The 24,002-nt window shown below is 41.9% G+C and overlaps 1 protein-coding gene across 1 annotated transcript in view; it reads left to right on the top strand.

Moving 5' to 3' along the window:
• Positions 1–24,002, top strand: part of NEDD9 (neural precursor cell expressed, developmentally down-regulated 9) — an 87,127-nt gene that overhangs the window by 13,852 nt on the left and 49,273 nt on the right. Inside the window, exon 2 of the mRNA XM_066579364.1 lies at positions 12,018–12,210. Coding sequence (XP_066435461.1) covers positions 12,208–12,210 — 3 coding nt within the window. The 5' untranslated portion in view covers positions 12,018–12,207. The remainder of the gene's footprint in view (positions 1–12,017; positions 12,211–24,002) is intronic.

Raw genomic sequence — 24,002 nt, 5'->3', positions numbered from 1 at the left:
TTTGAAGTTGTCAGACATCAGAACCCATAAATCATTCTCTTCTAAAGTCCTGGACAATACACTACTGTTGCTACAATACTCAGTCCAAGGTTTCCTTTTCTCCAAGTGCATTATTTTACATTTAGAAACATTGAGCTGCAGTTTCCATTAGTTTCACCATTTATCTAGTAAAGCTAAATCATTTTCCATGTTCAAGCCACCACCAGGAATATCAACCCTATTAACCCTTTTATGTCATCAGCAAACAAACAAACCTAACCTGCCAAACCTTTTTCAATGTCACTTACAAACATTGGAATGAGCAGGACCCAGGGCAGACCCTTGTAGTCACCATTTGTAACCAGGCTCTGTTCAGAATACACTCCGTTAACAACTACACTATGATATCTATGTTTTAGTCAACTGCAAATCCACTGGACTATGCATGGATTAGGTCCAATGTTCAATAATTGATCTATGGGCTCTTTATATGGCATCACCTTTATCGAAAACTTTTGTATCACAAGAGTCATAGTCAAAGAAAATCAATGAGATTATCCACAATTCACTTCAATGGCACAAGGTTGCAGTACTCAGAATAGCTACTATGAAAAGTATGGCAGTTTGAGTACTAACAGGATCATACTTGGATGAAGTGGCCACAATGTTTCTGTACTCATTTGGTTCAACAAAGAGGAAATGCATTTTTGGGCAGTGTGTGACTGGTGAGCTTATGTCATCTTTGAGGAATTTTATCACTTGTTCCCAAAAGCCGTGAACACTGGGACATTCTCCAATTAGATGGAAAAATATTCCAAGTGGGCTTCTGCACTTGAGCAGATATTAGCATAATCAGGCTGAAACTTATTTAATCTAGACGTCATATAGAACGTACTATGAATAATAAGTAATTGTGTTAGGTGTTCATTATGGTTCTAAGAAAAAGTTCAGGTCAAGTTAGAGCCCTGTCCCATTCCTCTTCTGCGAGCAAACATCTTGGAGAATTAATCATAGATCTGTGGATCTAGCCATGCTCAAATCTTTCTCTCTTTTCATGTAACCCTAGACAGACTCAAAGATGTTAAGATCAGAGCTCATTGGGGGCCATATCATCACTTCCAGGACCTCCACAGAGCTCTGATCTCAATATCTTTTAGTCTGCTTTTTTTTAAAAATCCCATTTTTATGTGCTCTGGACTGGAGGCGACTGGGTGCAGTAGACAGTGGAAGGGATGGCGGAGCTGAAGCCCTTGATAGTCAGGGCTAAAACGTAAAAGTTGCCCAATTGTGAAAGCAAGTGAGTGAATGAGGAGTGGTCCTGGAGAGTTGTCTGTGTGTCCTATATTGAGAGGGGCTACTTTATCCTACATCCCATAAGTGGAACCTGCATCTATTAGAATCACAGAAAATAGAAAAGTACATGAGAACTCTTAATGCTGGGTTCTGGGCTTGTATATTAGTGAGAGATAGATAGATAGATAGATAGATAGATAGATAGATAGATAGATAGATAGATAGATAGATAGATAGATAGATAGATAGATAGATAGATAGATAGATATGAGATAGATGATAGATAGATATGAGATAGATAGATAAATAGATAGATAGATAGATAGATAGATAGATAGATAGATAGATAGATAGATAGATATGAGATAGATAGATAGATATGAGAGAGATAGATTTATAGATAGATATGAGAGAGAGAGATTTATAGATAGATATGAGATAGATAGATATGAGATAGATAGATAGATGATAGATAGATAGATATGAGATACATAGATAGATATTAGATAGATAGATATGAGATAGATAGATAGATAGATATGAGATAGATAGATATGAGATAGATAGATATGAGATAGATAGATAATTAGATAGATAGATAGATATTAGATAGATAGATAGATAGATAGATAGATAGATAGATAGATATGAGATAGATAGAGAACAGATAGATAGATATGAGATAGATAGATAGATAGATATGAGATAGATAGATAGACATGAGATAGATAGATAGATAGATAGATAGATATGAGATAGATAGATAGATATGAGATAGATAGATAGATATGAGATAGATAGATAGATAGATAGATATGAGATAGATAGATAGATATGAGATAGATAGATATGAGATAGATATATAGATAGATAGATAGATATGGGATAGATAGATAGATAGATAGATATGGGATAGATGGATAGATAGATATGAGATAGATAGATAGATATGAGATAGATAGATAGATAGATATGAGATAGATAGATATGAGATAGATATTAGATAGATAGAAATGAGATAGATAGATAGATAGATATGAGATAGATGGATGGATAGATAGATAGATAGATAGATAGATAGATAGATAGATAGATAGATAGATACTATTTGCAGTTAGAAAACTACAGTGTGGAATAGCCAAGGTTCTGAAAAAGTAACAGCAGTGTGTGAATGTGACAATCACATAATTCATAAATACTGTATATTGTGGATATAAAGGATGGGACAAATATATTTATATGGAATGAGAAAAAAAAACCTCTGGCATGATGTATATGGCATTATTCTCCCCAAGGTGAATTTCGTCTAAAGAGGATTACGGATATTCATGGAGACATGACACAGTGGCACATGGACCTGTAGTGACTCTGTGTTCCATAAACCTCCAGCCACATTTTATAAAGGAGTTTGTAAAAAAAATGTAATTTGTAATTTCTTTAAGAAAGTATTATATGCAGAGGATGATGAACATACTGCAGACAATACAATGATCCCATCTTATTGATAGTAGCACACAGAATGTAATCTTATAGACAGCCTTGTTTACAAAAAAAACATATATTTCTTTTCTGATGTAAAGGCAATGTGACCTTTACAAAGCTCCAGCGAGGAACAGGCTTATCACGCATCCCCAGGCATAACTGGATTCATGCACTGTCACTTTGTGTAGGAGAGCTGTAATTGAACTGATTGCAGTTGCCATGGTCGGAAACAACTAATGATATTATCCACTCGCCCAAGTATGGATGAGAAAACTAAATAACATTTCTTCTATGCTAGGTTCATTCAGAGGTAAGGCTCACAAATGCAATAAACCAGATGGAGCAGTCGATAAACCACATGACTACATTTGTATAACAATGATATAATTCGTATACTTTCTCTTGTGCCATGTGTACTTTCTCAAAGTTTTCCATTTAGTATGAAAATGTTTATGTTGTGTTTTATTAATGCGGTTTTCATTTAAGAAACCGATGGCATATTGCTAGTTTATGCCATCAAGGTCTGACCAGTGAGAGTCTGACGTCTACCACCAATCACCAAAACAGAGTTGGAGCAGGGCAGGGCCAGTACTGTGCACTTTTGGCCATATTGAGCGCTCACCCTTTGTAGCTGCCAAAGTGTCAATATAAATTGGAATAGCACTGTAGAATATTGTACCAATACAAGAATCAGGGACTGAGCACAATACGTATGGTCAGAAACAACCAATGGAAGCTGAAGTTAAGCGGAGAGTTACTGGACTTGTACACACCAACCTGTGCCACATAGCACACGGTTAATATTTCGTAGTTCTCTTTGTGCTGCCAGCAGGCCATTTAAATGGTCATTGACTTTTCAAACAACTTATGTCCGAACCAGTGTGATTTGCATCTGAGCCTCTTGGGCGCAACTCAGTTACAGCTAGTGTGCACTTAGCCTTAGATACCTCCATCGGTGCTGCCGTCTCTTCTCACCTTCCGTTCTCTTGTTTTGCACATATCCTTTACTTCTTCTTTCTATCCTTTTGTCTTTTATGAATGGATGGATGGATGAATGTTTTTTTATGAATGGATTGGACTGATCATATGGCTCCATTTACTGATGTAGATTTCTTATCAATTAACTGATGTTTAATTTGCAAATAGAGGTGATGAAACAACAGACGGAAGGAGATTATGAATGCTCCAAACTTTATCTGCATGGTACATTATACATTATTTCATAAGACAAAGGTCTTGTATCACTTCCTACTGATAATGTAACTATTTTTATTAGACTTGTTAAATTACATTTAATTATACTTGTTTTAAGTAGTACAACATACAAAACCTAAAGATTAACATTTGTACTGTACTGAACATATTACATGTTATGTCACTAATTACTGCAGAAGGGTCAATGATCCGGGAATTATTTTGATTGCCAGATTGGAGTCGGAAAGTGTAACGTCCATGCGGCACACGAGCACCACGCTCAGCTCGGACACAGGGTTACGATCACAACTAATGCACTTGATAATACTATGCACTGTAGAAAAGTGCACACCACAACAGGAGTACGTAAACTAGTATGTAAGGCCTGTGCGACACAAGAATACTACGCTCAGCACGGCATCAGAGAACGTACCCACTGCTGGAGACCGAAGCACACCACGCTATGCTGAACAGTAGCACCACTCCAGGGAGAAGGAAGCCTGGCCCTAACCTAGCAGGGGGGTGAAGGGTCCCTGCCTAGAAGCGGAGTATGACCTCGATAGAGGCAGCCCCACAGTCTTCTTTCTGGGCCCTGACTGTCCCTATAGAGTCCCCTGGAAAGATGAACTGAACAGCAAAGCAATACAGAAAGGAAAACAGAAATACAACTGAAAAAGAAATCGCAGCAACTTATCTGGTAGTAGCAATACACCCAGCACAGAGGAGCTCCACTCTCCACTACTCCTCCATGGAGCCGAATAAGCAGCACTGAACAAAGGGAGGGGGTGAGAATATAAAGCTACCCCACACCTCAGGACTGGCACAGCAATTAGAGAAGCACACCTCCAACTTTCTCCCAGGCATGACTAATCCAGCATGGATCATGCAGCAAAGAGAGACAGCACCCAGCAGTCTCTGCACATGGTACATCAACCCATGTCCTGCATTACAAAGTGACAGGTCTTGGCCTGTGTCGAGGCCACCATGCCACGACGCTGTCGCAACCGACAAGCCGCGACAGAAAGGAATTTTTTCCCTAAAATTATGAAAATTAGCTTCTTTCTCATGGAGTTTTTTTCCCATCTTCTGGATCAACATTGGGGGTGTAATAGTCTGAACTAGATAAACATGGATCTTTTTTCAGTATTAAAATGTTACTGCACCATGAACGCTGTAAAAACACTCCCATTTCACCCATTAAAAAAAAATTCCAATCTGACCTGTTTGTGTGAGCTAGGCCTCTGCTAAAGACCAACATTATTGTTGTGTGATTCTTCATATTTTAGACCGCAGTCTCATTATACTGCTTCACCATTATAATAAACAGTACAGAGCCAAAAAACTGCTGAGTGGATCAATTGCTGTTTAGTTTGGTCCTCCAAATTCTTTAACGTCTTTCTTTTGCAAAAATTCTCTGTTGTGAAAGATAAACTTTATACGGTTTAATATAGCACTGTTTTCCGTAAACTGTAAATTCCCCAGTAAAGTATTTGGCATCACAATTGCATAAAGATGTGTTTTTACAAGAAAGTATTTAACTAGCAGAAACTACCAATTCATGGGTTTCAAGAATGTAGCAAATGAAAATCACAACTGCTTCTAACAATGGCAGAAACTGTTATTTTTTATGCATCATAAAAGGAAAACCAAAACATTTGTCATGAAAGTAGCTACACCTAAAAACTATTAGTAACATATTTACTACTTTTAGGCCTCATGTACACTGGCAGAGCCATGGCAGTACATGGAGTCCCTGCACGTTCATACACCGTGAACAATAGAGAGAATATCTCCATAATTTGTCATCAAGGGGAGCAGGCAGCAGTTTTTCATTGGATTTGTATGAAATTGCAGGAATAAATAGGTACAGGAGGGTCTTGTAGAAATCTAGGGGTGTACTACAATAGGTCCAAACAGGGGCGTAACTATAGAGGATGCAGGGGATGCGGTTGCACCAGGGCCCAGGAGCCTTGGGGGGCCCATAAGGCCTCTCTTCTCCATAAAGGGAGCCCAGTACTATGAATAAAGCTTTATAGTTGGGGGCCCCGTTCCAGGTTTTGCATTGGGGCCCAGGAGCTTCAAGTTACGCCTCTGGGTCCAAACAATTTGGAAGTCTAACAGAGGGCCATGTGTGAAATAACTAGGTTGAAGCTCTACTTTTGGAATAAAGCTTAATAATGCCCCTTTTACACTGAATTAGAATCTGATGATTCTCGTTTGTCCAAGCGAATGAGCTGGTTATACTTTGTTCGCGCTCAGGCAGCGTGTTTAGACTGCACGATTCTCATTGAAAATCATGCAGTTCTTGCTCACTAATCATTCAGTGTTTCACACATGGAAGCTCATTCCTACCGTTTAGGCTGAAAGTACATTGTCGTATGCGCAGATATGCTCAGCACTACTGAGTGCAGTTGTGTCTGAACAAGAGAGATCTCCCTGGCCTGCAGCTCAAACTCTGCACCGTGTCAGTGAAGGTCACATCCCTGTGCTGTAGCTTCACTGCCTAGGAAGGAATTCTAATCTATTTCAGAGAAAGCATGCATGAGCAGCCTCTGAAGTAGATCGGTACTTCCTCTACTGGCCTGTGAGCTGTGACATAACGTTCATTGGCTTGCAGGAAGAAGACTGTCAGCCAATGTATGTAACTTCATAGGAAGGAAAAGAATCAGGCAGTGTGAGGTGAGGTTAGCCCCCTGGACTGCAGGAGACAGGAGAAGATTGATGAGGTGAAGATCTGGTAAGTAGACTGACGGGGGTGAAATAGGTAAGTATAGAATTTTTTTTTAATGACAGAACCCCTTTAAACTACAGTTGTTCCTCTATACTAGTAGGGTGCATGTTCCAGGAACAAGCTCATCTATCTGAAAATCATAGGTTAGCCGGACTACCATAAGGACTACTAGTTTATAAATTTAATGCTGTAGGAAATTAAAGCTAAATTCATTCTTTACTTCATTTACCGTAATACAATACTGGGGAGAAGAACACTGAGGGCGGCCTGTGGTGCAGACACCAGGTAGAACAAGCTGAGGGCTTTTACATGGAACGATATTGTTCAAAAAATGTTGTTTTGTTTTTTTTTTTAAATCGCTGGATCGTTCGAATTTGAATGATATTGTTCAGTGTAAACAGCCAAAGATCCAACACTGAATGATATTTTGTTTGATAGTGTTTATTTCATGTAAGCACGGAAATCATCATTGGCTTGTTCGCTAATCCTTCGGTTTTAATACCGATCGCTCAGTCGTTCACTAGTACAGTGAATGTAAATGATTTGCGAGTGAATGAGTAAATGATTTATCTGCCTGTATAAACAGGCTGCCCGAGCGAACTCTGTCATCATTCCATGTAAAAGCACCCTAAGGGTGCATTCAGACAACTGTATATTGGCTGGGTTTTCAGGCCCAACCGATATACGGCGTCTCTCTCTGCAGGGGGAGGAGGCAGGAAGAGCCGGGAGCAGTGCTCTGAGCTTCCGCCCCCTCTCTGCCTCCTCTCCACCCCCCTGTACTATTTTCAATGAGGAGAGGCGGGGAGGGGTTGGGGCTAATTCCCGGAACTTAGCCCAGCCCCTGTCCCGCCTCCTCTCATTGCAAATAGTGCAGAGGGGGGGAGAGGGGGTGGAGAGGAGGCGGGAGCTGAGTGTACTGCTCCTGGCTCTTCCAGCCTCCTCCCCCTGCAGAGAGAGACGCCGTATATTGGCTGGGTAAGAAAACCCAGCCGATATACGGTCGTCTGAATGCACCCTCAGGCTGGAATCACACGGGGAGGATTTCCGTGCGGACGCTCCGCATTTTACAAACTGTGGAAATAATACGCACAAAACAGAAATTGACAATCAGTTCCGCAGCATGCCAATTCTATTGCTGTTTCCGCTGCGGAATACACGTCTTCTCAATGAGAGGGTGAATCCACACAGGTATATGTGATAAAAACCGCTTCCAAATCCACACCAAATGGTGGGAATTTGGAGGCAGGCTTTTCACTGCTGATTTGCAGCCAAATAGCCACTGCGGACATTCAGCTGCAACTCACCCCCCACCCCATCACCTTTCCCCCCTCCCCCTCGTGTGGACCCAGCCTAAGAAGATTACAGAAAAAAGTCTGTCTGCAGACTACAACTAAGGTATTCATATTTACTTTGTACTAGCTAGGCTGAGGGCTGACAAAGACTTCTCAAACAAAAGATAAGCCTGGCATTTCCTTTGTAGGGTTGCCAGCCAATTCATTCCTCATTCATTTCCCTCTTTCACTTTGCGCTGACAATTGTTCAGTGTCATGTTTCATGATTTCATTTTGTAAACTAATTACAAGGTGGAGTTCAAATACTTTATTTCTACAACCTGATCATCCTCACAGAAATTCAACTAACAATTTCAACTAAATACATGCAAAGAAATCTCTTGATTTTCGCATTTCCATTTAAGCCAAGAAGCACACAGTGTATATTAAAGTATATCTAATAGAGATGAGCGAGTATACTCGCTAAGGCAAATTACTCGAGCGAGTAGTGCCTTAGCCGAGTATCTCCCCGCTCGTCTCTAAAGATTATGGGGCCGGTGCGGGTGACAGGTGAGTTGCGGTGGGAAGCGGGAAGGGGGGGAGTGGGGGGGAGTGAGGGAGAGAGAGATCTCCATGCCCCCCACCAGCCCCTGAATCTTTAGAGACGAGCGGGGAGATACTCGGCTAAGGCACTACTCGCTCGAGTAAAGTGCCTTAGCGAGTATACTCGCTCATCTCTAATATCTAACTTTTCAGAATCAGCTACCCTGTGTGTATATGAGGAACAGCACTATTTCTAGTCATTATATGACCTGTTTCTTTGCACTTTCCACCCATTTTCCTCTCTACAGGCTTTATAGTATCTGTAATTTTCAGTTCTCTCTGAGCTGGTGGGAGAAGTTTAGTGCTTCGCTGTCTTCACTGCACATGGAGAAAACTGCAGACTTTGCTATCTGTAGAATGCACTCATAAATAAATACATCAGGAAAGATATTGGTACCTCTGTTTCATCCTAGAAATCTGGTGATGGAAACGCTTGTCATGCTGATGACTGACAGACCCAAGATTTTCTGGGAAGAAGTCTAGGTGGGAGTCCAAGAAGTGAAGTTTTAAGGACATTTTGCATCCCATAACTTGGTATAATATCTAGAGTTGAGCGAACATACTTTGCCGAGCTTGATGCTCGTTCGAGTATTAGCGTACTCGATGGTGCTCGTTACTCAAACGAGCATCAAATCGTGTTCGACCCCGCCCAGTTTTTGGCTCCTCCCCACTGTGACGTGCCTGTTTTGGCCCCTTCCCGCCGCAGCGCGAGTCATGGGCAAATTTTTTGTCAGGAAGGGGAGAGAGAGAACCAAGAGAAAAAAAAAAAGCTCGGCACCCGGAGTCCCACATACAAAAATGCTCGAGTCTCCCATTGTAGTCAATGGGGTTCGTTACTCGAGTAGAGCTCTCGAATTTTACGAAAAGCTCGACTCGAATAACACAGACCCGAGCATTTGGGTGCTCGCTCATCTCTAATGATATCACAAGATCATCACTAGATCGCAATAGTTTTCTGAATTATGATTTCTACGAAAAAGAGACATTTGTGATGACAACCAGGCTGCCTTTTGTAATGGATTTAACAATTCCTGAAATTTTTTATCATCCATCAGTTATCTTAATTGTGGCCTATAAAAAATTCCTTCTTTCAGTTTCGCACCACTAAGTTTAGGAAATTTAGATTTCAAATGCATAAATGCTACAGGATTTTTATCAATTGCCTTTACAAATTGTTTTATCAGTCTCAGTTTTATATGCAGCGGAGGCAAGTAGACTTTAGTTTACATTTAAGTGTCACAAAAAAACCCTACCTGATCGAAAACAATCTTCATATTCGAATTCAGGAGGTGAAATATTACTAGAATTACCATTAAATATTCTTGTGAAAAAAAATAATGTGGACCGGTGTATTTAATCCATTTAAACAGTAGTAGTAATATAAGAACACTTGTTCGACTGTATATCAGAATTTGAGCAATGGCATAGTACATGCCGATCTAAAGTTACTTTATTGTTACAGATTTAACTAGCATTAACTTGATGCTTCACACATTAAATTGACAGTTGCAGCAAACTTTAAATAGACACTTAACACAACAAAAGCCAATAAAACTTGTTGAAACTGTGTATTTAACACGTTAAGTGCATAGTTGATAGAGATGAGCGAACGTACTCGTTTAGGGTGATTTCGTACTCGATCACTGCTTTTTTCGAGTAACTGACCACTCTGGCGAAAAGATTCGGGGGCGCCGGGGGCGGCGTGGAGGAGTGGGGGTAGCAGTGGGGAACAGGGGGGAGCTCTCTCTCCCCCCCCCCCCCCCCCCCCCACTCCCCTCTGCAACCCCCCGCTCACCCCCGGCGCCCCCCGAATCTTTTCGCCCGAGTAGTCAGTTACTCGAAAAAAGCGCTGCTCGAGTGCAAAATCGCGCTAAACGAGTACGTTCGCTCATCTCTAATAGTTAACTATGTTCTAACATATGCTGGCCATGAGCACAGATGACTGCCTCTTTAAAGCAAATACATATACATGACACTGTTTGCCAAAATTAGGTATGAGTAGTGAACAAGACTGCGCAGTTTGGTGTGAAGGAAGTAGCTGCATGTCAAGAGAAAGAAGTAAGTTAAATAAGTCATAGTAATGTAGAAGTGGTTACATACTATAGTCATACTGAAAGTAATTTAGAGATAGCTAATAATAAAACATATTCCTTTTAACATAGTTTTCTCATCTTTGTCGCCTCAGCATAAGGCTGCATGTCCACAGGCATTTTTGCATTGCGTTCCCAGCGGCGATAATCCGGCCGCGGGGAACGCAGTGCACGCTTTCCAGTGCACCATTCTCCGCTCGTGGGCGGCAAGTCGCAGCATGCTGAGAATTGCCGCGATTCTCCGCGGTGAGCCTATCTGTCAGATAGGTTCACTGCGGAGATCCGTCTCCTGGCTCCTGCCCGTGGACAGGCAGCCTAAGTGTTGTACTTGCAAGCTTTATGTGCTTTGGATGATTCAATGATTTTATTTTGCATTTACCAAAAATCTTTGTTATTTAATTTAACTATAAAGCTCAAAATTCATTCAAACAATGGCTGTTGTGTGATAATCGTTGCATGTAAACGCTTCGTTTTTTCACTTTTCGACTGAACCATGATTTTTAGGTGAGCATAAAATCCATCTTTCAGCCGGAGAGAGAGGGACCACCGCACGCTGTGTTCTCCATGGTAGCAGCTGATTACATTGTATTCAGCTGACAGCCCACTGCAGCCCCTGCAAAGACAATGCAGCTGAGTGCAAAGTCCAGACTACATGCTGGGCTTTTCAAACAGCTGCTGGAGGCTCGTTTACTTGCAAATGAAGCTGATAATTACTTAGTACTTTATGCAAAATGATCGCTAGAACTGTCAATCTTTCAATCGTTTGAAAGATTGTCTTTGCGTGTATGTTGCAGCCGTGCTGAGGCCTGCGCCTTGCCTGCAGGCCAGACCAGGTTTTGGGTGTGCCCTTGCTTCTCCAGGAGATGAGGGGTGTGGTAGCTGCAGGAGTAAGGTCAGTCAGCACCTGGTGCTGAGTAGCCTGGCTCCTATTTAATCAAGGCCAGCACTATCTCCTGTGCTGGTCAATCACTTCAGTTGCAGTTTGGACAGCGACGGAGCAACACAGCTTGGCAGAAGCTCTCCATGCAAGCTAAGTTCTTTTCTGTTTTGTTTGGTTCTGTTTCGCTTCTATTTTGTGCTAGGGCTCCCTGATAGGGACTTGTTAGTGGCCTTAGTGGCCCAGGCACGCGTGCGGGCTCGCACTTGTCAGAGCGATCGGTCCGCCGAGTAGGCAGGGCCCCCTCCCGGGTTAGGGGACTATAGGGAGAGTATTCCCCATAGTGTTATGTTTCCTTTGCACAGTTGTGCGTTTGATTTATGTTATTGAGGTTGCACGTCCGGAGGACGCAACAGTGTAAATGAGCCTTAAGACTATTTCTTATAAGATAGCAGGCACATTTTCTTTTCTTTTGATTGTCTTAATTGTTTATTTAGTTCAAGAATTATGTCAACAATGAGGGAACTGTATGGAGCAAAAAAGCCCATGAAATGAAAGTCGATGTTTAATGTGGCACGGCTGAAGCACTTTGAACTAAAATCTGTTAACGCCAGTGTGGATTTCCTATGGAGATTGCTATCGAGTTAAACTATTACGTTCCCTGACATGCAACGGAAAAGCTAGACAATGGTAAGCAACAAAGTTACGACACAATTCTAGCATAAAGTAGTAACATTAAAGTTTAATATTTTTTCTCAATTTTAAGTAGGCTGTGAAGTATATTTTAGTCTTCTGAACTGTTTCATGGTTAGAATTTGCTATAGAAATGTAACTTTACATATAACAATCATATATTCTGCCAAATTAAGATATCATTCAGTATTTGAGATGCACTTACTACACAACATAGCCTTTAATGTATTTCAATAGAGTGTCTTGTATTTTTTTGTTCATGCTGATTAAAAAACATTAATTTACAGACCTGATTAAATGAGCATACATTGTACTTGGATGATTCATTAACATATCGTAGTAAGATACATAGTAACATAGTACGTAAGGTTGAATAAAGACATAGAAACATCCAGTTCAGCCTACTGCCCCCCAATGGTGATCCAGAGGAAGGTAAAAAAATCCCATTGAGGTAGAAGCCAATTTTTCCCATTTAAGTCAACACAGCGTGCGGTCCGTCTTATCAGCTGTTCTGCCGAACAATGGATTTCACGCAGAACTGAAATCCATTGTTCGGCACAAAAGTGAAAGATGGGCACATTTACACCCAACGATTATCGCTCAAAAGATGGCTTTTGAGCGAATTTTGAGCGATAATTGCTGTGTCTAAATGGGCCTTTACTGTGCAGACAGACAGATCTGCCAATCAGCACTGCAAACTTCCAGAAGCAAGTTTTGTAAAACTTCTCAACTACTCGGTATGAGTGACAGTTCTCAGAATGCAGATTAGGGGCGTAACTATAGTGGATGCAGGGGATGTGGTTGCACCCGGGCCCAGGAGCCTTAGGGGGCCCATAAGGCCTCTCTTCTCCATATAGGGAGCCCAGTACTATGAATAAAGCATTATAATTGGGGGCCCTGTTACAGGTTTTGGATTGGGGACCAGAAGCTTCAAGTTATGTCTCTGTGCAGCAGGTTTAGGTATGGGTACGGGTACAGATACAGATAGAGGGGGGGGCAGCTCACATTTTGCATTAGGGCCTCTGAGCCTTTAGTTACGCCCCTGATGCAGATTGTCTGTCAATATAGCTTGCTGTCTGCAGCTAGGCACCCATAAGGCATTTTACAGGTTCTATTAAAGTCTGAATAATTATAAGTTCAGCTCCGAGCTATGAGGGTGTTTTTACATACAGCTGCAGCTGGAAAAATCCACAGCAAATCTGCATGCACAAAAGATCTGCGTCAACATTTGCACCTTTTGGTGTGGATTTTGGTGCAGATCTGCAACAAAGTTCCCCCTTTCAGTTGAATTCAAATTGTCGGGGTAAAGCTGTTCTGTATTGTAGAGAAATAAGAAGATCTATATATAACACTTTAAAATAAAGTTCAAAGATCGATATACACTTGAAAAAAATCTTACAACTGAAAATATTTTGAGATTTCTCTACTTACACATACTTAGACTACTTCCATTGCGGTACCACATTTTGATTTTCCGCTTGCATTTAATTCTTCGAACATCCCAACATTGTCACTCAGGATGTTATGAATCAGTGCAAGTAGCTTCAGATGATAGAAATGTGTGAAGACCGAATGCTTAACAGGAAGACATTAGAAAGTAGGTTGAGTTTACCTTGCGGTAACCATGTAGGCCTCATGTAATATTTGACCTTATGACACATTATGGTATTTATTTCTCTACTACTACATGTACTTTCTTTATTGTTTTGCTAGTGACATTCAAGGTATGTTCATGTGCACTATGTTTGCCACTCTGGTATAACTTGTAAATCATGTTATGCTTATTTCAAACCACAATGTCTTACCTCTGGACTTTTATGTGCATTTTGGGGTTTTTTTCTCCTGCTAAATGGGTGGATGTTTAACTCGATGATGTGTCTGAACACTGGAGGTCCTACTGCTGGGAACTCCATTAATGAAGAGTGCAGGAACCACATGTCCTCAGTTTGGATGAACTGGCAGTCGAACATGTGCATTGCTGCTCAGTTCAAGGTCTATTGGACTATTTGAGTTAGCCAAGCGCTGTACTCGGCTATCTTCATCAGTGCCACAGACTTTGAAGAGCAGAGAGTGATAGTATGTTGCCGGATCCTCACTGATCAGAGACTTACCACCTATCCTGTAGATGGTGATAAGTGTCAATCTTGGCATAACCACTTTACCCTCAATGAAGGAACTGTGATAAAAGTAAATTGATTATCTAAATCAGAGGCGTAACTTGAAGCTCCTGTAACAGGGCCCCCAACTATAATGCTTAATTCATAGTACTGGGCTCCCTATATGGAGAGGTGAGGCCTTATGAGCCCCCTAAGGTTCCCGGGCTTGGGTGCAACTGCATCCCCTATAGTTACACCCCTAAAAAATCATTACTAGATGTGGTACCATCACACACACAACTTTTATGCTTACCAGGTGTGAGCATTAAGTATTCATGGAGTTGCTGGCCACCCTTCAGTTAGGTCCTCAGATTTACCCCAATAGCAACAATGGAGCTGGAGCGGACAGGCTCATATGTGGCTGACTTCTTTACAGACAATGGCAGTGTGTCATTTGTCATCTAAAACAGTCAGTCCTTGTTACATTTCACATGAGAAACGATCATTTTGGTTGAATTCTTCCATTTTCAGCTATTTCATTCTAATGTGTACGGGCACCTTTATCACTCGTAGAAACATTTCACAAGCTAAGGCCTCATTCACACAAGCGTTTTTATGCAACTAATCTAGCCGCGATACCAAAGCCTTTATTCAGATAACCGATTTTTAGCTGCGTCCAAAAGGACAGAACATCGGCTACCGAATACGCCGGCCGGAAAAGATAGGTATTTGCCCTATCTTTTAGCCGATATATGCTGGCAGCACCCATAGGTGTCTATCAGCTAAAAGCTAGGGCATAGAAGCCGATGGGAGCTACAGAGCAAGGAAAGGGCAGGGAGCAGTGTGCAACACTGCAAAAGCATAACAGCTGTTTCTAGTAAAGAATTAGAAGTAATTCCGAGCATTTATGCTGACCGAGGGAATTCCAAGGTGCAGCATATTTTTTCGCTAATACGCCATACCTGGCTGTGTGAATGGATAAGAAAACACTAATTTTAGCCACGACTTGATCGCGGCTTTTTCCTGTTCATGCGATTTTCAATGCGACCAGCGTAAATACGCATCACTCGTGTGAATGAGGCCTAAGTCTGCATAGTACATGGCTGTCATGGAAGCCATTGTTAGGCAACAATGACATGCCTTATCTGGCAGGACAGCAGTGTCAATTATACTAATAGAATGCCCATCGGATCTTCAGCCATGGTTTTTAAAACCAATAACCAACAAACGAATCTTTAGGGTAAAATGATTAGCAGTAGAGATGAGCGAGCATACTCGCTAAAGGACAATTACTCGAGCGAGCATTGTCCTTAGCGAGTACCTGCCAGCTCGGAAGAAAAGATTCGGGTGCCGGTGGCGGGCATGGAGCGGCGGGGGAGAGCAGGGGGGAACGGAGGGGAGATCTCTCTCTCCCTCTCCCCCCCCCCCCCCGCTCCCCCCTGCTCACTCCCGCAGATCACCGCTCCCTCACGCCAGCACCCGAATCTTTTCTTCCGAGCAGGCAGGTACTCGCTAAGGACAATGCTCGCTCGAGTAATTGTCCTTTAGTGAGTATGCTCGTTCATCTCTAATTAGCAGTCTAATTCAACTAAGGAGGTTATAACAAACCATTTGTGGATACCCTAATCAGATCCATGGATATGGAGATAGCCATGTCACCAGCTGAATTACAGGTTTATCTTCTTACACGTAACTAATAAAGCTCTACAGTCTATTATGACCAACCATCCACATTGTATCCCCAATTACACAATTTATTGTGTGTATTCCCAACTAATTTACTCTTCATGACCATAAACCATTTCTTCCAGTTCTCCATCTTCAATGTCAGATTCCAGTCTATTGCATTGTAACTTGTCTAAACAGCAATTACCTATTGAAGCCTGTTTAAAGGAATTCCAATTGTTCTGTCTGAAAGATTGTAGGGATCGGCCTCTTCAACATTCAGTTGCCATAATAACTTAGCAGCATAGACACTCAAGAGCAATGATTCAAGCACATTGTTTGATTTCCTGGAATTCAATTTTTTAATATTCACTTCAAAATAATTGACAAGGACTTAGAAGAGGAGACGAATGACGATTATTACTATATAATTAATTACTTAGTCCAAATGTCTGAATGACAAATTAATGTTGGAGGAATTTTCAAGAAACACATAATAATAAAGCCTAAATTTCAAAAACAGTTCCGTAATAAGCGAAAATGGGTTGAAATAGATGGACTTACTTTTCAGAAAATATATATGTGCCCTCTGCTGTAAATTATAGCAATTGTTTTATGACCATACAAAAGGATGAGACTAAGGGCTCTTTCACATGAGCGTATGCGTTTTGATGGTCGCCTGCACGCGCCGTTAGATCGCGTGAATGAAGAAAAGATGCAATCAAGTCCCTAAAAAATATGCAGCAGAAGACTTTTCTTCACAACAATTAAAAACCTGCCAGCCAGAGATTCCACGCATAAACACACGCTCACCTGAGCAAACAACATATACCAGTGTTTACTTTAGTTAATAAGGGAAATGGAGAGGATTTCAAACAATTATCTGTACGTTTTTGTGTTCAGCATTTAATGCAAAAAAGTCATTAATTCGTTCAGTCGCTCGGTCGTTCAAACGATAATCATTGTGTGTAAAAGGGCCTTTAACCCCTTAAAGGGGTGGTCTCGCGAAAGCAAGTGGGTCTATACACTTCTGTATGGCCATATTAATGCACTTTGTAATATACATCGTGCATTAAATATGAGCCATACAGAAGTTATTCACTTACCTGCTCCGTTGCTAGCGTCCCCGTTGCCATGGTTCCGTCTAACTTCGGTGTCTTCTTGCTTTTTTAGACGCGCTTGCGCAGATGCATCTTCTCCCTTCGGCTGGTCTTGGAAGCATCGGCGTTTTGGCTCCGCCCCTTTTCGCGTCATCGCGTAGCTCCGCCCCCGTCATGTGCCGATTCCAGCCAATCAGGAGGCTGGAACCGGCACACGTCATGGGGCGGAGCTACGCGATGATGCGTACAAGGGGGCGGAGCCAAAATGCCGATGCTGCCGAGCGGAGCCGAAGGGAGAAGAAGGGAGAAGACGGATCTGCGCAAGCGCGTCTAAAAAGGCAAGAAGACACCGAAATTAGACGGAACCATGGCGACGGGGACGCTAGCAACGGAGCAGGTAAGTGAATAACTTCTGTATGGCTCATATTTAATGCACGATGTATATTACAAAGTGCATTAATATGGCCATACAGAAGTGTATAGACCCACTTGCTTTCGCGAGACCACCCCTTTAAGGACACGGCCTATTTTGGCATTGAGGACCAAGCGATTTTTTTCGTATTTTTCCATCTCCATTTTTCAAAAGCCATAACTTTTTTATTTTTCCGTCGACGCGGCCGTATAAGGGCTTGTTTTTTGCGTGGCGAGCTGTAGTTTTTATCGGTGCCACTTTTGGGTACATAGACAATATCGTAAAATTTCAAAAATTTTTTTTTATGATAACATGGAGATAAACCGCATCAATTCTGCCATAGATTTCTTTTTCTTTTTTTTACAGCGTTAATCATACAGCATAAATGACACACAAAATTTTTTCTGCGGGTCGGTACGGTTACAACGATACCAAAATTGTTATATTTTTTTTAGGTTTTTACACTTTTTTGCAATAAAACCCCCTTTTTTTTGGAAATCTTTTTTTTTTCTCTATAGCTGCATTCAAAGTCCTGTAACTTTTTTTTCTATGTACGGAGCTCTATGAGGGCTTATTTTTTGCGAGACGAGCTGTAGTTTTTATTGGTACCATTTTGGTGAATGTACGGCTTTTTTGATCACTTAGGGCGCCCACCCACTGGCGTTTTTTTTTCCCTGCGAAATTCGCAGCATTTTTTTTCTCCTGGGGTCTATGGGACTTGTAATGTTAAAATCGCGATTGCGGTAAATTGCGATTTTGCGCGATCACGATTTTAACATTACAAGTCCCATAGACCCCTGCAGAAACAAAATGCTGCGAATTTCGCAGGGAAAAAAAAACGCCAGTGGGTGGGCGCCCTTATATTGCACTTTTTGGGAGGCAAAATGCTAAAAATTAGCATTTTGCCTCTGTTTTTTTAGCTTTTTTTTTAACGCTTTTTGTCGTACAAAATGAAAAGTGTGTTCAACTTTTTGTACACGTCGTTACGGATGCGTCAATACCAAATATGTGGGGTTTTCATTTTTTCCCCTTTTTTTATGCTAGTATTAGAAAAAGCATAAAAAAGGGGGTTTTTTTACATTTTTCTTTACATTTTTCTTTTCATTTTTTTGACACTATTTGAGTCCCTCTGAGGGACTTGCAGCACTATGCCTATTATCGCTGTGATAAGGCATGGCAGAGCTACTGCTCTCCCATGCCTTATCGCCTATACAACGATTATAGGCACAGGCAATACAGGACGCCAGTGTCTGGCGTCCTGTTGCCATGGCGACAGGCCGGGCTCTCGCGATGACATCGCGAAAGCCGGCCGGAGACACAGAGGGATCGTGATCCCTCTGTGAACTCTTTCCCTGCCGCGATCTACTTAGATCGCGGCAGGGAATGGGTTAACAGCGGGGGGCGCATCTCCGATGTCCCCCCGCTGTTACAGCGGGACGCCGGCTGTGAGTGACAGCCGGCTCCCGCTGCGGGATAGCGCGGGATCTTATGTGATCCCGCGCTATCCCCAGGACGTACCGGTACGTCCTGTTGCGGGAAGTACCAGGCTCCCAGGACGTACCGGTACGTCCTGGAGCGGGAAGGGGTTAAGGGACCTCCTCAATTCTGGTAAATATTCACTGTAACCCTCTCCTGTCTCCTTTAAATGTGTGGTCTGGAACTGTCAGTCAGCATGCAATAAAGTCCCCACCATTCATAATGACTTACAAAATCTCTAAACCAGCTGGCTCTCACAGAAAGATGTATTCCACAGTCTGACACAGCCTCCTTCGCTGCTCTATCTTATGATGGCCTACACTTGTCCCGTACTCTGCAGGATACAATACATAACCTGTATTCCTCCATGTTTCCTTGTATCACATCTTACGTCCAAATACACGCAATGATAGTGAAGGGAAATGCTCAGAGGGTAAATCCTACTGTCTAACTAGTAACAATCAAAAAAAATGAGATGATTCACTTTGGGGGAGGGTCTATGGAAACTCTAGACCCCCACCCCCCCCTCCTCCATCCTTCCAAGTAGACATGGAACGACAGGCTCAAAGAAATTGGTCCACTTTAGATACTCTGTATTCTTTACTAAAAAGGGCTTTTTACTATTCTTTACTAAGAAGTGGACCCATTTCTTCAAGCCTGTTGTTCTACGTCTCCTTGGATTGACAGGGCTATTCACTATTTTACACTGCCTCATGTAAAATACACAGCATGCACTCCTTTTGTCCATTTTTGAAGAAAAAAATGATAGTCTAGGGAAAGTGATTAAAATACCGATGCCTCCATATTGCTTCCGTTTTTCATCAGTATTTCATGTGTATCTGCCTCTTTATTTGTATTCATTGATATTATTTTCTATTGCACAAAAAAAAAAACATTTTTGCCCAGCAGATAATACAACCAATGAGAGCAAATTCGGAGGCAAATGGAGATGAGATGCGATTTCTTCTGTAAAACACCCGTATAAAGAATTCATATTACAGATATATATGAATATGCTCATGTGAAACTGGCTGTAAAGAGGTAATATATCCTGATAAAGCTACTGCACCATTAACCCGTTAACGCTACAGGATGTACAGTAACGTCCTGCACGTTCGGGGTAAGTATGGAGGAGTATCATGGGTCAATCCCACTCCATACAATGCAGGTGCCTGCTGTTTCTTACAGCTGACACCTGCCCGCAACATCTCCGATAATACGCGCTGCTTATCAGAGCTGTTAACCCTTTAAATGCCCCAACCAATGTTCGCGGATCCTATATGGCTCACCGCCATGAGATTGCGGGATACCATGAGGTTGCCTTGGCAGCTGGGGTCTTCTGAAAGGCCCCAGGGCTGCAATTGCACAGTGCCTATCAAGCCTGTCAAGCTCCTTGGCAGCCTGTGGCGTGGCTTGATAGAATGCCTGTCAGATCACAGTATAATATAATGTTAGGGCATTATATTATACTGCAGGAGTGATCAAAGCATCGCAAGTTCATGTCCCCTCTGGGGGCTAAAAAAAAAAAAAGTTAAAACTTTACTAATTATTAAAAATAATAAAAGGTAAAAAGGAATTTGAAAAAGCCAGTTTGACAGATTTATAAAAATAATAAAACAAAAAAACATATTTTGTAATCCTGCTTCCGTAAAAGTCTGATGTATTAAAGTAACATATAATTTACTACTCCACTTAAAAAAAAAAAACAACGCCAGAATTGCGCTTCTTTTCCAATAGAAAATACAGGATGTCCCACAAAAAAATTAGCCCTCACACTACTATGTCGACTGAAAAATAAAAAAGTTATGGCTGCCAGAAGATGGCGGCAGAAAATAATTGAAAAAATTAACTATCTTTGCAAAAAAACACATAGTAAGTAGTACAGCAAAAAAACCTATATAAATTTGGTATTGTAGTCATTTTACTGACCCATAAAATAAAGTTATCATGTCATTTTTGTTGCCGTGTTTACACCGTAGAAACAAGACGCACCCAAAGATGGCGGAATTTTCTTTTTTTTTTCACTTCACTCCACTTAGAATTTTTTAAAAGTATTCCAGTACATTATATGGTATATTAAATAGTACCATTGAAAAATGCAACTCTTCCTGCAAAAAATAAGCCCCCAGACAGTGATTTTCGGGGGCTTTAAATATAAGCCCTTACCTGAAAATCATCCCTAGGTGTAAAAAAAAATCCAAAACATTACTCACCTAGCAGCGCTGTCCTGGCTCTGGCGCATCTTGTCTCTCCAATCCCAGCACTGATCTAAAGCACTTTCAAGAGGTGGGGATTTAAAAATCCCCGCATCTTGAAAGTGCTGGTCTGATTAGCTGAGCGCTTAGCCAATCACATGCAGTGCTCAGCCATTCATTGAATTCATTTGGCTGAGCAGTCTGACCAATCACAGGCAGCGCTCAGCTGTCATTTAATCAATGGCTAAGCGCTGCTTGTAATTGGCTGAGCGCTCAGCCAATCAGACCGGCACTCTCAAGAGGCAGGGATTTATTGATCCCTGCCTCTTGAAAGTGCTTTAGATCAGTGCCAGGATTGCAGCAGCAAGACGCGGAAGAGCCCGGACAGCGCTGCTAGGTGAGTAATTTCCAAAAAAATAAATTTCTACACGTATGGATGATTTTCAGGGAAGGGCTTATATTTAAATCACTGCGGGGTTGCCTGCATCCCATTGCTTACAATGGGGCCGGCAGCAGCAGCGCTGGATCCATTTGCGGCCCTTTGCCACAGCTGTCACAACTGCGAAGCTGTGGCAGGGGATTCCTTCATCCCCGTGGGGAGTCCCCTTGTCACTGAGCACTATGACATTGCTGTCACAGTGTTCAGTGATTAGGGGACTTCCCGCGGGGATTTTTTACACGTAGCAAGGACCTTGCTGCTGCACGGACGTCCTATCTTTTGCAGGTGCGAGTATTTTGCACCTGTAAAAGACGGACATCTGAAAAGTACATAGAGAACCAATGGTTCTATCAGACACGCCTTTTTTTTGCGCTCATAGGCGCAAAGAAAAAGCGCTCAGCTGACTTCACCCTTACTTGGTTTCTCTTACTTAAGGGGTTAAATATCTGATTGCTGGGGGGTCTGACTGCAGGGACCCCCAGCAATCCTGAGACAAGTGTACCTGACTATTCCATGTGAATGGAGCAGAGGTACATATGCTCAACTGTGCTGCTTTTGTAAAATCTGCAGCACATCTGCCTGGAGTGAGCATACTCTAAAGAGGAGATGATCTTGAAAACCAGACAAACCACTGACACATTATTTTATCGGTTTGGCATATTTAAATTGCAAAAAAGGTTCAAGTGAAGAAGCCAGAATAAATTAAGAACTAGATTATCTCATATAACACACAAACCACAACCCAATTCCAAATGAGTTTACAATATGTCGAGCAGGAAACTCAATTTTCACACATTTGGTGCAAAACCCCCCAATGTACTCCGGCTACATACTGATTCTAAGAATTATCAATTTATAAATGAAATCGTTACAGCTGAAATACATTTATGTGTGAATCACACATGTAAAGTGGAAAATGTCATAAATCAAGAAAAGGCCTAAATTGTATAATGTACTATTCTAGCAATAGTCATGACAAATAAAGCTTTATTTCCCAGGCACTCCATGCAAGTACACTGTCTACTCTACTACATCCAGAGATTGCCAAGTAAGCAACTGGTTTATAGGATTTATAGTCTGACTTTGGCGAGAAGGAATGCTGCCTTCCAATAGGTGGCACTGTGGAGGTTTTATTCCATCTCCCTTATCTGCATATTACCCAGAGGAGCATGAATGGCCTTACTCACCATCTAGGTGCTCTCCCTAAGGAGAAAAGATAGTGTTTCTGCCCCCCATGAAGGGCAAATACCCTGAAACAGCTGTCTGTACATGGAGCCTGGCTTGCTTTTAATTCCCAGTCATTGATACAAGGCATGTATAAAGAGACAGACTTTGAAAGCTTGAAGGAATGCTGCCTTCCAAAAGGTGGCACTGTGGAGGTATTATTCCATCTCCCTTATTTGCATTTTTTAAAGATTTATATAACTCCTAGAAGGTCAAGTAATCCCACCGCAACGATGGCCTTTCTTTATCGCCGTATTTCAATGGTTTATAGACAGTATGCTTGGACAGAATCAGGATAGAAAATGCCAAAGAGTCACAAAAGGATAAATCTTAAAAAATAACACAAATAATTCTAATTTACTACAACTATTCTCTGTCCACATTGCTGCTACCATAAACGCCATGGATTTTCCATGTAGAGAGTCCGGACAGAAAATCTGCAGCAAATCTGCCCCTTGTGAACATGACCTTAAAGGGCCTCTGTCAGTACCTTGAAAAAGCTACTATGTGCTATGTGGAGATCGCATAAGGACTCAGATGGCAGACAGTGAGGGAATGTGTTAAGTAATTTAACTCTTTCCAACAGCTGGAGTTTTAGGAGCAGGGACGGGTGTCTCTAAACATGCATGGGTGCACTCAGGGGTCCCTATTACTAAATAGGGGCACCCAAGGGATGCTACTACTAAGTGAAGCTACAGAGGGGCGCAATATTACAAAGTGGGTGCACCCTAGGGATCCTACTACCAAGTGAGTCTACAGAGGGGATCACTATTACTATTTGGGGTTACAGAGAAGGTGCTATAACTAAGTGGGGGCACCTAAGGGATCCTACTAATAAGTGGAGGCACCAAGAGAGTCACTATTACTATCTGTGGCTATGAGGGGATGCTATTACTAAGTGGGGGCACCAAGGGGGTCACTTTATTATTTGAGGCTACAGAGGAGCATACTATAACTAAGGGGGGGGGGGCAGGGGATCCTACTACTAAGTGGGTCTACAGAGGGGATCATTATTACTATTTGAGGCCAGAGACAGCCCCTTACTACTAAGTGAGGGCACTGAGGGGGGTCAATATTATTATTTGGAGCCACAGAAGAGGTCCTTATTGCTAAGTGGGGTCACATAGGGGGTTTTATTACTAAGTGGGACCACAGTGAGTTGATTTATTCCACATTGCTGAC

This window comes from Eleutherodactylus coqui, chromosome 9, assembly GCF_035609145.1.
Source record: "Eleutherodactylus coqui strain aEleCoq1 chromosome 9, aEleCoq1.hap1, whole genome shotgun sequence".
In the NCBI taxonomy this organism is placed as follows: Eukaryota; Metazoa; Chordata; class Amphibia; order Anura; family Eleutherodactylidae; genus Eleutherodactylus; species Eleutherodactylus coqui.
The sequence above is the reverse complement of the archived record's forward strand: the minus strand, read 5'-3'. Positions and strand labels throughout refer to the sequence as shown.